The sequence below is a fragment of the Tyto alba genome, unplaced genomic scaffold (assembly GCF_018691265.1).
Source record: "Tyto alba isolate M040663 unplaced genomic scaffold, T.alba_DEE_v4.0 Super-Scaffold_10, whole genome shotgun sequence".
NCBI lineage: Eukaryota > Metazoa > Chordata > Aves > Strigiformes > Tytonidae > Tyto > Tyto alba.
In genome coordinates this window covers 6,271,573-6,286,085 of record NW_024881262.1, presented here as the reverse complement: position 1 = coordinate 6,286,085, position 14,513 = coordinate 6,271,573, and the positions used below count along the sequence as shown (strand labels likewise).

General features: G+C 51.7%; 1 protein-coding gene across 2 annotated transcripts; it reads left to right on the top strand.

Annotated features, from left to right (window-relative positions):
* The first annotated feature begins 829 nt into the window (after positions 1 to 829).
* On the top strand, positions 830 to 12,008 carry SLC2A2 (solute carrier family 2 member 2). Of its 2 annotated transcripts, XM_042796826.1 has the most exons (12): positions 848 to 862; positions 1,556 to 1,651; positions 2,215 to 2,298; positions 2,371 to 2,489; positions 3,017 to 3,141; positions 3,886 to 4,001; positions 5,166 to 5,328; positions 6,145 to 6,332; positions 7,407 to 7,511; positions 9,412 to 9,513; positions 10,410 to 10,613; positions 10,821 to 12,008. In XM_042796826.1, exons 1-12 carry the CDS (start codon positions 848 to 850, stop codon positions 11,010 to 11,012), a joined length of 1,509 nt encoding a protein of 502 aa, XP_042652760.1. In that variant the 3' UTR covers positions 11,013 to 12,008. The 2 variants fall into 2 exon arrangements, with proteins under 2 accessions (XP_042652755.1, XP_042652760.1); XM_042796821.1 differs by having other exon boundaries at positions 830 to 862; positions 2,215 to 2,489.
* The last annotated feature ends 2,505 nt before the right edge of the window (positions 12,009 to 14,513 follow it).

Here is a 14,513-nt window from a genome sequence, read left to right as displayed (position 1 = left end):
GAAAGGTCCAGCATTCACTTTGTTGTGGGCTTTTTAACAAAAACTTATGTTACTGTAATTATTCGAGGTAATTTTGCTATGTTTTATCACCATAGACACATACAGCAGTCTCCTCTGGATGCTCGGGACGCATACGTACAGGTGTGCACGAGCATTACAGCTAGATGTTGAAGGGGCTGTGTGTGCATGCAGGTATGTTTGTACAGATATAGAGAGACCTGTATACATCTGTATTTATATGTGTTTGGCTCTGTGTGTTATATACACACACAAATATATTTTAAAGCAGGTGCCAAGCGCTATCTAAATAAAACACTCTTAGTCATCTTCTAGCTTCTTTGCTACATATGCCGGAAAGGTTTCTTCTTGCTAACTCAGCAAGAGGTTTGTAAGGTAGCACATAAACCCAGCTCAGAAGCCCCGAAAGGTGTTGAACATCTCGCCATAGGCTGTAGGACGTTCCCAAGTCGCTGGCATGTCACGTCGCAGACTGTTCAACTGAGGGACAGCCCCAAACCAGCCTTTCGGCTTGACCGTTTGAATTTCCCAGGCCCACTCTATGTCTTGGTGGGTCTCCCACTGTTTCTTTTGTCCCCCTAAATACGGGGATTGGTAGTGGCTGCTCTGAGCTGAGCGGTGGCCAAATAAGGCACGGGAGGCTTGGGTTTCTCATTAACTCGAGTGGATATAGTCCCATCTCTCAGAGCACCAGCCAGTTTTGCTGCCTCCACCCCAGCCCTGCTGTCCCTCCTTCCCTGCCCAAGCTCCCACCTCACTCCGCAGCCCAGGACAGTGACCGCTCCCGGGAGGACAGCGGAGGAGCTCTGGGATGGACAAGAAAAGCAAAATGCAAGCGGAGAAGGTAACCGTGGCTTGGTGGTATTTTTGCACTAGAATTTCTGCAGGAGCCCGGCACCGAGCAATGGCATTTATTGCTTGCCAAGACCAAAACCGACAAAAAAAATCCCCTCCCCTAATTAATTGCTCTTTGATGCCTGCATACTGAGCGCAGGGGCAAAGGGGTCAAGGGATTATTTTTTTATCTTTAAGAGCTCCGTCAGCCCATCGGATAATTTTAACTGTGATGGAAGAAAATAAGACTTGAAACAGCACTGCTGACAGAAACACCATTCTGGTCATTTTTTTTCCTCGTTGTCCTGCTTCAGCAGCGGTGCTGCCCGGGTGCTGGGGATGGGGCAGGGCACGCTGCTGCTCCCGCCGGGAGCCGTGCCGGGGCGAGGACGGGCAGCCCAGCAGCAGCGAGAGCCCCGGCACTGATTGCTCTTTGCAAGGCAACGCCGCTCTGCCCCGGGGGCCTGATCCTGACCCCCCTCCCCAGGGGCTCTCCCCTCTGCCCCCCTCCCCAGGGGCTCTCCCCTCTCCTTCGGAGCCAGCCAAAATGCCTGTGCTGCTGCAGCAGCGTCCCCGGGTGCCGCTGTCCCGGCCCGCTGGGCAGCGGGGGCGCTTGGGACGGGGTTGGGGTGCAGCCCCCCCCCCCAGGTTTGGGCAGGGTTAGGACAGAAGGGTTGAGGTTGTTCTCTGCTTCCTCCTTCAGCACCTCACGGGAACGCTGGTCCTCTCCGTCTTCACCGCGGTGTTGGGCTTCTTCCAGTATGGCTACAGCTTGGGTGTCATTAACGCCCCCCAGAAGGTAAGTCAAGCCCCTCCAGCCACGCACCTCGGCCAAGGGACGAGGGCTTCAGGGCAGGCAGGGCTGGTTTGTCCCTTGCAGAAGCCCTCAGGAGGGCTCTGTCCCTTCCCCAGGCGCTATCTCCCTCAGGACAAAACCCCCGTGATAAGGCAGCGGGGTGCGAAAACTGCGAGGATTCCCCCCCCCCGCTGCCACCCGCCAGCGAGAGGAGCGGGGCTCAGCACGTCGCGGTGCCGACCCCGCTGCACGGCGGCCCCTGTGCCCAGACCCAGGGACGGCACCTCCCCACGGGTGCCAAATCCAGGCACCACGCTCCACCCGTCCCTGGGAGGTGCTGCTGGATGCCAAGCAGGGGGGGGGGGGGATGCTCCGCACCTGCCCTCAGGATCCCTCCCCAGGGAGGGAGCTGTGGGGGACCCCAAAATTTCACCCCCTGCGGAGCCCGTGATGCAAAGCTTTTCCTGGGGCAGGGAAAAAAAAAAAAAAAAAAAAAGCCCAAAACAGGGGTTGGGGGGTGGTTATAGATTTGAGCTGATGGCGTTTTCCCTCTTTGCCTGTCACAGGTGATAGAAGCCCACTATGGGCGTGTGCTGGGCATCACCCCCCTGCACAGACATGCCACCAACGCCTCCGGGGAGGATGGCACCGTCCCCATCCCCGTCACAGAGCCCTGGGCTGGCACCGAGGACCCTCTTGCACCCCGGGCTGACTCCGGCGAGGACCTCGCCGCCACCCCGCACATGCTCACCATGTACTGGTCCCTCTCCGTCTCCGTGTTCGCCGTGGGAGGCATGGTCTCCTCCTTCACCGTGGGGTGGGTCGGCGACCGGCTGGGGAGGTGAGAGGACCGTGTGTGCTGCGACTCACGTGCCACAGCCCAAGCCTTTCGGTTTGATTTTTCCCTTAGAACCGTTTCCTCCCCATAAAAACGCAGTTGGTGTCATTTTCCCCAATTTAATTAAAAAAAACCAAAACAAACCAAAACAAACCAAACTCAAACCTCCAAAATACTGTTCCAACCATCAGAGAGGTCTGGCTTATTAAAATTCTCAATTCTAAATCAGATGTTTTATTGCACTGTTTAGCACTTCCAACAAGCAGCTGATGAGCAGCCTTGATTAAATTCCCCCCTTTCTTTCCATGGCAAAAGAGAGAGGAAGGCACCTGAACTGCGTTTGCACTGGATGTATAATATACTTTTAGCTACCCTCACTGCACTCCTGCCCAATATTTTTCAGTGCCAACGATCATTATTTTTCCCCCTGTAGTGCTGATTAAGTCACTTAATAGCTCTGATTGTATGTCGCGATGGCTGCTTTGGTGGAAAGAGGTGCCAGAAGGAGCTGTGCTGCTGCTGCCTTGCAGGGTGAAAGCCATGCGGGTGGTGAACGTCCTCTCCATCGCTGGGAACCTCCTCATGGGGCTGGCGAAATTTGGGCCGTCTCACATGCTCATCATCGCCGGGAGAGCAGTCACGGGGCTGTACTGCGGTAGGTCCTGCCGGGGTCAAGCACTGAAAACCAGCCCCATGCCGGGTGCTCCAGGGCTGCAGTTATGAGTTTCCTATAACTTTTAATTTTTTTTTCAGTTCAGAAGGGGTTTCACAGGTCAGAGTTTCCCTCTTTTCCCTATGTCTGTCCTTCTCGATCCAGGATCTTTCCCTGAATAATTCGGGCTGGCTCTATCATGAAATCAGTTTATTTTACATATCCTAGAAAGGAGCGAGTCCCTCCTCTGTATCTCAAGGCTCAATGGTGGTGGTGGCTGTAGTAAGAGTACGTTATTAGCCGTGCTGTTTAACAGGTTCCCTAGACAACAGTACTATCTAGCAGATAGTACAGGAGCACTGTACGTAGCGATGATAAGATAGTAGGCAAATAATATGGAATTATATTACAATTAGCTCAGAAAAAACAGCTCATTATCACTGTTACTGGTTTGCAAACACAATACTCTGCTCTGAAGGTTCAAGGCAAGTTTTAAGAAAGCTCTTTGCTCTGTGATAACTTCTCCCAGTAGACGATCCCTGCTCCATGCTTGTATATGTGTGTTCAAGCGTAAAGGCTTCCCAGCTTGGGGCTCTGGAGCCGTTGCAGAGCGCAGGTGGTTCCCAGCCAGGCACGAGGGACTTGGTGGGACGCGGGCTCCATCCTCCTTTGCCGTTTGGGGAGCAGTTTCTGCTGGTTGCTGAGCTGTGCTCCAGAAGAGGTGACGCCTGCATGTGCTCGGTGTAGGGCTCTCCTCTGGACTCGTGCCCATGTACGTCAGCGAGGTCTCGCCCACGGCCCTTCGAGGAGCGCTGGGGACGTTGCACCAGCTTGCTATCGTCACGGGCATCCTCATCAGCCAGGTAAGAAGGAAAGCACACGAGTCCAGAGAGGCTATTTCAGAGATTAGGGATGGTCCAGTGATACACTGGGGTGTCACTCACCGTTCCGCCCCAAATCTTAAAGGGAGTGCAAAGCTATCTGCTCTAATGGGGTTTAACTCCTACCTTGAGTCAGAGGTGTCTTAACAAAGACGGCTTCTCACAAAATAGAAAGCACTTCTGCAAACAATTTTTCTTGTCCCCTAGGAATTTTTTTTAAGCATCTTGTCAGAGTCAGGCTGGATCCTGAACATGAGATCCCTGATATTCAGGTACTTCAAAATGACTTAGTCAGAGAAGTAGGGATCCCAGTGTCCCCACCAGCACTGCCCACTGTGGCAGGAGTCCCAGCTTTGTGATAGACAGGCATATTAATGTACCAAGAACCAACACATCCAGAAATATTTTACGTAACCACAAAGTTCATCTAATCTGATCAAGCCAAAGACTATGGACAGGCCGTGGGGGAAAAAAAAACTTTCAAGGTAGGTCCTGCTGGATTCGCTGGCTGTGTGAATACAAAAAATGCTTTGCAAATTATGGAAGGAAAAAGGTTGCAAGTACTCACAGCCCCCCTGCAGCGCCTTTTTCAATGCCATAATCACACCCTGAGGCAAGGCTCAGGCTATCCCGAGCCTCACGCTGAGCTGCGGCCCCGGTGCCCAGACTGTGCTGGTTAGTGGCCGGGCAGCTGGGGCATCTCGCATCGCGTGGACCTCGTGTGCCCATAAAAACCCATACCCTAAAAACCCAGCAGAGCCAGGTCTGAGGAGAAAACAAAACCAGGACAACTGGCACGCCTGTATTTGCTGAGCTGTTTACGCCGCGGTTCTGGCCAGGCACAGGTCTCCTGCCAGTGGCACGTCCCGAGGAGGACCGAGTCACCCCGGGGTGGGGAACAGGCTTGGAGAGGTTTGTCCCACAGCACCCGTAAGCCAAAGTCTCGCTCATGGTGTTCTACACCATCTATCCATTCCCTCCTTGTAAACGAGCATCATAAGCAAAGAAATCAAATTGTTAGGATTGAAAATTGGTATTTGCTTCTAGCTTTCTTCCAGGTTGTCACTTCGAAATGCCGCAGTGGTCAATCGCTCTCTTTTTCTAGGGTGCAAAATACACCATTCACACATGCCTCAATTATTCCAGGTCCTCGGACTAGACTTTCTCCTGGGCAACGACGAGATGTGGCCCCTGCTCCTCGGTCTGTCCGGTGTGGCTGCCCTCCTGCAGTTCTTCCTGCTCTTACTGTGCCCCGAGAGCCCCCGATACCTTTACATCAAACTGGGGAAAGTAGAGGAAGCTAAAAAAAGTAAGAAAAACACGCATTCTCGGTTTGTCTGGAGTTGTTTTTACACTATACATTGTATTAAACACAGAAGGGAAAGCCCAGCTGAGGGCTCACACATGTAACTGGGTATAGTTGCTCCATCCCACGCAACACATCTGCAGGTGGGATTTCGGACACGTGCATGTAGTCACTACCTAAGGCACACTTGCTCCTCTGTCGCTGCGGGTGGCGTGAGCCTTAGCATGTTACTCCTTTCCATCAGAGAGATCACATCTAGTAGATGCCACCCCCAAAACCTCCGTTCAGTTGGAAGGGTTTCAACCAGGTGTAAAAATGACGTCTCCTGGAGGACAGCTCATCTCTCTGTCCTCGCTGCTATTTGCAACTACACAGCAAATCCAGAGAGGTTACTGCAGCTGCGTATTCATCTTCCAGCGTGGCCCTCCTTGGCTGGTTCCAGCCACTTCTGCGAGGAGTGAGAGCAGTCAATGGTAGGACACGGCTGGAACTGAGATAAGAAGCGCTGAGCCGCTGAAGTGTAGATTAACTCTGGACCAGAAACTGTTGAGATAGGTTTGCATGGGACTAGTAAGCGTTGCTGAGGGACAGGGCTTGAGTGTGGTGTCTCAGAGCTTTCGCAGAACTAATGTGCTGCTGCCCCTTGCCAAGCAGACCCACTTCTGGGGCTTGATGTGCCACAGGAGCAAGAGGACACTTCTGTCCATGTGGCTGGCTTACCCTGAGTTTTGGCTAGAGAGATTCTTGTCCTTGCTCTACCCCTTATCTACCACTGAAAATCAAATGGTGATTTTTTTTTTATTTTTTTTTTCTCTTAAGGTTTGAAAAGGCTCAGAGGCAACTGTGACCCAATGAAAGAGATTGCTGAGATGGAAAAGGAAAAGCAAGAAGCTGCTAGTGAAAAGAAAGTCTCCATAAGTCAGCTTTTCACCTCGTCGAAGTACAGGCAGGCTGTCATCGTGGCGCTGATGGTGCAGATATCTCAGCAGTTCTCAGGAATCAACGCGGTGAGTCTCCCCAGACCGTTTGCCTTTAACGAAATCCACGCTGAGCACGAAAAGGCAACGCTGGCTCCATCCCAGCCGTGTAGGGGTGAAGAGGAGGCTTTCCCATCCCTGCCGCAGGCTCCTCGGCCGGCGCTCCGGGTGCTGAAGGCAGACCTCACCGCCCAGCCGGGCTGCGGGAGGGGAGAAGGGCGCGAGGGAGCTCAGCACAAAACCTGCTGGCTCAGCAGACCCACGCGGAGCTCTCCCGTGACCCTCCTCACACCTGAGTTGGTCAGCAGTTCGCTCTCCTTAACGACTACCCGCTCACCCCAGGAACCACGTACTCGCTGTCTTCTCGCTATTTTTAGCTAAGCAGTTTTTGCAGCACCTCCCGGGATACCAGAAATCACCATTTTACACCCAGGAGCGTGGAGCCTGCTTTTCAAATACTGGCTAAGACTCACGTTTTTGAAAGTCTGGTGGCAACGTTACAAAGAGTGGGGCCTCCCCACCAGCTTTCAAAACTCTAAGAGCATTTCCACATCAGAAAGCAGAGCAGCACACGGGGGTGCCCAGCCTGGCACGGAGGAGCACCCCGCAGCGCCCGGCTGCCCTGGCTCGAGGCCATGCCCAGCCCCATCCACCACCCATTTACCCATTTACCTTCTGCCCTGAACTTCTACCAGATAGGAATCACCTTATTCTTAGAGAGAAGGGAGAAATTTGAGTCGTTCCAATGTCACAAGAATATTTTTAAATACAAGTAAAACTCAGACATATTAAGGTATTCATCTCCAGCGCTCGGTGCTGCTGATGTGGCTTTCAAGCTTAAACACAGGACCACACAGAAGAAAACAGTTTTAAATGTGCAAATGCAGCAGCTCAGGGGGAGGAATTTCAATGGGATTTTTAACTCACTCTGGCTCCTTTTAAAGTTTCAGCTTTAATTATTATAATAAGCCATTAAAAGTTGAAAAACTAATTATAATTAAATTACTTCATATCTCAGCCACACAAGTGCAACTCTTCCCTCAAGAGAACAAAAAGTTCCACCAAGCCTGTTGCCTAATCCTCCATCCTAATGTATTTTGATAGATCTTTTACTACTCTACAAACATTTTCGAGAGAGCTGGAGTTGACCAACCAGTTTATGCAACCATTGGCGTTGGAGTGGTGAACACAGTCTTCACTGTTATCTCCGTAAGTAAATATTTCTGCCTCCCAGACTACGAAAACACGTAAGATGCACTGTGGTTTTGAAACACGATTTTATCCTGGAGCTGGGGCTGGGATTCGCAGTTTTGCAGGGCTGACCCTGCACGCCTTACAGGAAAAGTCATTCCCTTGGCAAGTCTCATTTGACAAATCAAGCCTTGAAATAGAGCCCGTTGCTATCAAACAGCACTGCTAAATGCCTCATGGGTAAAAACTGCGTCACCGTGGTCAGGGAAGCTCTGGTAGCTCAGAATTTCTCCCCAAAATAAAAGTTGCCTTTGAGACTGAAATTCTGCAGGTCCTATTCCCCTCGGGGAGCAGGCAGGGGATTGGGGTTGCGACGGGGAACCCAGCAGCTCACAATCTCCCTCTTACCTGTTATCTTTCAAATTGTTTTCTGTATGTACATAGCACCTGCACAAGTGATATCCCAAGGCTATTCCACAGTAATAAAAGTAATCTAGCATCTATCCTCACCATATCTATGCAGTGCTCTGCAGCAATAAAGGGATGGTTCCATTTTCACAGCCTTTCCCTTCGTTTGTCTCTCTCCTGAGAGTGTTAACACAATTCCTATCAGCAGGCAATTATTTTTTTTAATGTGGCCATTAATATAAGATCAGGAAATGTCAAGCCCATTTCTCTCACATCTCTAGAGAGACCTAGGGAGCAAAGGACTTTTACCCATCACAAAGCAGGACTAGCTGCAAGGTAGAAATGCACAGCTCTAGGGCAAGCGTGCATGAGATAGGAGGTCCTGGGGTAAACCTGCTTTAGAGGAAATCCATCACAGGTCCTGTACAGAGGAGCAAACGTGATGTTTATTGTGAAATGAGGCACGGAGGCGTGCTGCTGGAAGAGGTCTTTCTCCAGCTTGGAAGGTCTCATGCAGTTCAATCTCTACGACAGAGCTGTGGTACTTGCAGCCTGGGGCATTTGCTCTTTGCTTCTTTTGGCCGTGAGCACTTAAAAATTACCTGCGTTTGTCAATAAATGACAGACCCTGACCAAAAGCCAGAAGCACTGACAGCCAGGTGGACCTTGGCAAGGGGAGAAGGGAGAGTGGAGACTCACCCTCTGCAACTTAACGAGTTAGCAGGGTGAACTGCCTCCAGCAAAAGAGATGGTCTCTTGGAAGCATAAATCACTTGGTGTAATGGCAGGAAAGGTTGAGCCGATGGCCAAAGGCGTCCTTTCAAGCAGAGGGGAAGGAGAAGGCAGACTCAGAGACTAGTGCACGGTGTCTTAAGGCAGGCCAGACGCACGGTCCTCTGGAGTTACCTACATCCCCTCGCTGGGTGAAGTGAGTGGTACAGATTTAGATGTCAAAAGTTGGGTGAGATGACTGGAGGTCACCAAGAGGAGTCGAGAAGGAGCAGGCTAAGCCTGCTAGCAGGGAAGCAAAAAGAGTCTGGGAGCAACTGGAGGAAAAATCCTGATGTCAGCTGTTATACAGCTATCCCTGTCCCATGCTGTCACTTGAACCATGCTCCATTTTGAAGGCTGCTGCCAAACAAATGCAGACCTAGTAAGTTTATTCTTCCTGACCAAAAAAAAAAAAAAAAAAAAAAAAAAAAGAGAGAGAAAGAAGTCCATAGTCAGCAATGCATGTGTAGGAGCAGTGGGAAGTCCTGAGGGCTTGGAAATACATGAGCTCTGAGTCTATGTGGTTTGACTTGCCCTGTCTGCAGGCTGGCTGCTCAGGCTGGCTCCCTAGCAGCCACCAGCAGCGCTTCTGACACTTGGAAACCAGCACGTAAATCTCTACCACGCGGGCTAGAAGAGCAGGAGTGCAGTGTGGCAGTGGCAACAGGTTGCCCATTGCTGATCGGAGCTCCTGAGAGCGGCGGTGCTGGAGGCTGAGCTGCTGCATGTGTTTCTACAGGTCTTTCTGGTGGAGAAGGCGGGCAGGCGGTCCCTGTTCCTGGCTGGTTTGATGGGCATGTTAATAAGCGCCGTGGCCATGACAGTTGGACTTGTGCTCCTGGTAAGGATTTCTCTCCGTTTTTTCTCCACGGTTTGCAAATGAGAGAAGACAAACCACCCTTTAAAGCGAATGTTTTGCATTTTCATCTCGAAGAAGTTCAGAAAACATTTCTCCTTGTAAGGGACGGTTCCAAGTGGCCATAGCTGGAGCCATCTCTGGTTACAGCAGGGCCTGAGGACATTGCACTCTTTGGCCCCTGAGATATCCCAATGCTGCTAGAAAGGATGTGTGTCCCCCATCCCCTCCCTGAGCCCGCTGACAACCTCGGCTCCTTACACAGCAACTGAGCGATTCCCACGGCATAATCCTGTACCTGCTAAGAAAACCCAGGGCATACCTCCACATGCAAACAGTGTGTGCCCTAAACCCTCAACCTGCGTCTCCCTGGCTTGGTGCAGGAATACTAGACTGGCATCTTGTCATAAAAAAAAGGGACAAATTATTCCTTCTGACACCCAGGAGAGGGGTCAGGCTCTAAGACATGGGGCAGAACAGGCAGAGGATGGAGCCAGCCCCCATCAAAGTCAGTCCAAACCGCTGGTGCAAGCCCCTATCAAGATGCAAAACCAAATAAGGGGTGGGCTCCTTCACTGAACACCCTGGTTGTTAAAGACAACACCATCTTGCCTCTTCCTGGCCACGCTGCAGGCGAGGAGAGGGCTGGAAGGCACAGCTGAGCTGATAGCTGTGAGCTCCAACAGCCCTCTGCAAGCCGCAACGCTGGCACCACCCGCACAGCCAGCACCCCAGCACAAGAGTTTAGAGCTTTAATTATTCATGCCCAGTCCTCATTTGTCTGAACAGAAAGAAATGTCTTTAAAAGAAGCCTAATTAAAGTAATTAGTGATCATTAATGAGAGTCATGCTGGGACTGTAACACCAAGCACCTCTTGCAGAGCCAGTTTGCCTGGATGAGCTATGTCAGTATGGTGGCGATCTTCCTCTTCGTCATCTTCTTTGAAGTCGGGCCCGGGCCCATCCCCTGGTTTATTGTAGCCGAACTGTTCAGCCAAGGCCCGCGCCCCGCCGCCATCGCCGTCGCCGGCTTCTGCAACTGGGCCTGCAACTTCATCGTGGGAATGTGTTTCCAGTACATAGCGGTAAGAAACCCCTCTAAAACCACGCAAAGAAAGAACAGGCATGGCCTCGCTGCTGGGCTCCCACAGCAGCCCAGTGGAACGTGGATGTGCCTCCCAGATCTCTGTCCCCAAGCCCCGCTGGGCTCCTCGGCCACCCGGGGTGGGAAGGGGAAGCCGTCCCTGCGGTGCTGATGGTGGTGTCCCCTGTTCTTACTTCCCCCACTGCAGGATCTGTGTGGACCGTACGTGTTTGTGATCTTCGCGGCTCTGCTTCTAGTCTTCTTTCTGTTTGCACACTTCAAAGTACCAGAGACGAAAGGAAAGTCCTTTGAGGAGATCGCAGCTGTGTTCCGCCGCAAGAAGCTCCCGGCCAAAGCCATGACTGAGCTGGAAGACCTGCGTGGCAGTGAGGAGGTGTAGACATCGCCGTGCACCCAGAAAGGAGGGACCGAGCATGGACCTCCTTCAGGCGCCGTGGGAAGAACATTGGGCAAAAGTCTCATTTCACAAAAACCTCGCAGCTGGCAGACCAAGAGGACCCGGCCATCTGATGCCTCCTGGCTGCTGCGAGCCACAGATGCTAACCCGGTGTTTTACTCTGAAATACTCGGCACAACTGGGCTGCGGGAAAACCCAGGGGAAGGACGGGAAGAATATGTTACGTGTGTGTCTCCATGCCTCGTTGGAAGAGCCCAGCGGGACCATGATCATACCAGCTGGCAAAGCATCACTCTGAGCAGGGTCATCACTCAGCTGGAATGAAGGAAAGAGGCGTCAGCTGATGCTGTGGCCTCACGTTTCCACCTTTTCATCCCCTGCTTGCTGCTTGCTTCTGCTGAGTGATCTGATGCCCTGAGAAACCAACTGCTAGCGCAGTTGTGCCACCAGCACACAGCACTGAGTGCCCGAGGTGCTAAGGAAAACAGACTGAGCAAACTCCCCCTTATCCTGACTGTGCAAAGGAAGAAGGTGGATCCCACCTCAATCGGTTGGGATGCTCCTCGCTTGCTTTGCTATCTGCACATTATGGAAATGCTGTCCAATCTCATCTGGATTTCTCAAGTCACAACATTTTTAGGAGAATCTGAGAAACTCTGGCTGAACTGATGTGCATTTTTTTTTTTTCTTTTGGTTCAGCCAGACTATTTACCTGCTCTTTCCACCTAGGAAGCCTCTCCTCCCTCCCTCATCCCTGCACAAGACACAGCACGTCACTGACCACACAACGGGCACCTCCTGACCCCCAGGTCAGGAGACACGAGTCCTGCTGCCATCCCTCCCACGGTGTGACCACCACCAGGTCACCTCCCCTCACTGTCCCCCCCTCCCCACCCTCTCCGTCTGCCTTCCCTTCCTTTTGTACAATGCTTGGAGCCACAGGCGCCAGCTTCAGCCGAGGCCTCGGGCTGCCCGTACGGTAACAATTAATGATAACCCAAAAGGGAAATGCGTATTGCAGCGTTAGCTGGAAGGTGCCCCACTGATCTGACCCCCCCACTTTGCACCACTTATGGATTTGCTGGCTGGATGTGCTTCAGCCAAGATAGTGTGCAAGCAGGAGGTTCTGTTGTTTTTATAGCCTTGTTTGTGCTTGTTTTGCTTTTTTATGAGATACTTTCATGTGACAAAATCAAACACAAGGATTTTTCTTCCCTTTTGGGGGGGATATGTTGGAATCATTGCAAAATCCTGCTCTCTGTTTGTTTGACTTTTAAGATTTGTATGTTCCTTGTTGTGATACCAGGCTACTTTCTAGCAACTTTCTCAGGATAGAAACCCATTATTTATTTAGAGATGAAACACCAGCATTGCTCAGTCACTGCGAGCTCATTGCCAGTGAAGCAGTGACCATAAGGTAACCAAGGATCGAGCATAATGAAAAGCATGAGAATGGATGGGCCAGGGAGAATCACAGGCTGCTGCTACGGGTTTGGTTTTAGGGAAGGTTCATGCTCCTTTCCATGTGCCTGAACTTCTTTCCTTTGTAGACTTTACTCTCTTGATATTATGACTCTAAAGCAAATTCTGGTCCCTCCCAAGTGACTGGAAGTGTAGCCACGAGGTCCACTGGGACAGGTGTCTGGCCCCGGTATGTGTACTGAAGCAAGAAGATTGCACCAAAGGCTTTCCCGGAGCGACTGCTGGGATTTAGCAAGAGGAGAACTGGGTCAATGCCGTCTTGTGCTACAGCGGCAGAGGACCTGGGCCTGACCCGGGGCATGCAGGGTGCGTGGGAACCAGGGCCGGGGCTGTGGTGCACGGAAGAGAGCAGCAGAGCTGGGGCGCAGGCTCTGGGTCGAGCCGTCAGCCTGTGTGCTGCACGCAGGTCTCCCCAGGTGAGACTAGCAGAGATGGCAGGCTCACAAACTCTCCAGTTAGTTAAATATTATAATGGATTGTCTGAATGAAAAAAAAAAAGGGGGGGGGGGGCGGAAATTAGTTCTTGCTTTTAGCGATGTTATCTATGTCTGTTACATAAAAGTGACAATGAACAACATCTACAGCATGTGTCGGCTTGCACTGTTGGGGTTTTTTCCCTCTGTACATCTCAGACATATGTCCGACTCCAGATGGGAGATATTTTCCTGGCAGGACATGTTTGCTCCATAGGTGGTAATTGCTGTGCAAGCTCTCAGCTAAATCCCTTTGAAATGGATGGTCCAGAGGGGAGACTGCGGGGTTGGGAGGCAGCTCTGGAGCCGGTGGGACCTGGCTCTGCATCAAGATGAATCCTCTCTGGAGGTGTGCTGGTGTCTAACCCCAGCTGTCCCCACTGCCCACCTGTAAAAGCCCACTGTAAAGCACACCTCTGCTTGCAGGGATACTGGTGCGGCTTAAAACCTGGTGCTAGGGCCTCTCTAGGCACGGCAGGCAGCAGGAGCATTTCGGGAGAGATGGGGTTCAAAGCAGATTTGCCCATGCTCAGAGGGCAGAGCCAGGCTGGGTTCTCTCCAGGAGCAGGGGACGGGACAGCAGAGGCAGGGTGGCAGGGAGGGTGCTGGCACCTGGGTCCCAGCTGTCCCCGCTCGGTCCTTGTGAGCCGGCCAGTCTGTACCAACAGAACTGCTGGAGCTATAGTCACACCATGGTCACACAGGTGGTTGAACATGGGAAGGGCTGTCCAAACCCGCTTCACTAAACTCCTGCTCAGCTTCGTTCTAACGCCCGAGGGGCATCAGTCAGTGGCACTGTCGGTAACTCAGCAGGGAGGGGCCATTTATTTAGCAACACTGAGCAGCCAGCCTTTGTTTTCCTGGGTGTTACTAGGCGAATGACAATAGAAAGCCTGATCTGATTACCGTAGTGCAGCACATACATTAGTTTAACAAAGCCCACAACATTAAGGCTACCCATAGCTATATCTCCAAACTTCCTGGAAGATCTACCTGGGGGTTCAGAGGCAATTAAGTAAAATTGGTGAGTGCTGAGTTTCAGGTTGTGCTTCCTTGCAGCAGCTCCTTGGTGGAAGGAAGCGAGTCTTCTCCTCCCAGGTTGGGACTTCCCACCAGGGACCCTTTCTGGCCTTCCAGGGCCACAACTGGACAATATGCCTTCATGTATTTTTTTTAATTATAATTTCATTTATTTGTATATTCCCCTGGAGATGATGCTTTGCTCACCCCGAGACGTTTCAAATCAATTCTGTTAATGGTTGCAGTGGGGCGGGCTGCAGCCCGGGACAGGATGAGCAGAGCTCGGCCCCTGTCCTCCCCAGGGCTGCGGGGCAGGGAGTAAACTGGTACGCTGGGCTGAACTATCACAAGTGCACTTTTACCACGTATGATGATGCAGGAAGGGGTCATACAAGTTGGTTAAATCTGCAGGTATGTTTACTTTTGTCACATCAGGCTGGTAATTAGGACTGTGCACTTTATCTGTCCTTGCTACACGCAAGTTCCAGTTAAAACTTGCTCTTGAGGC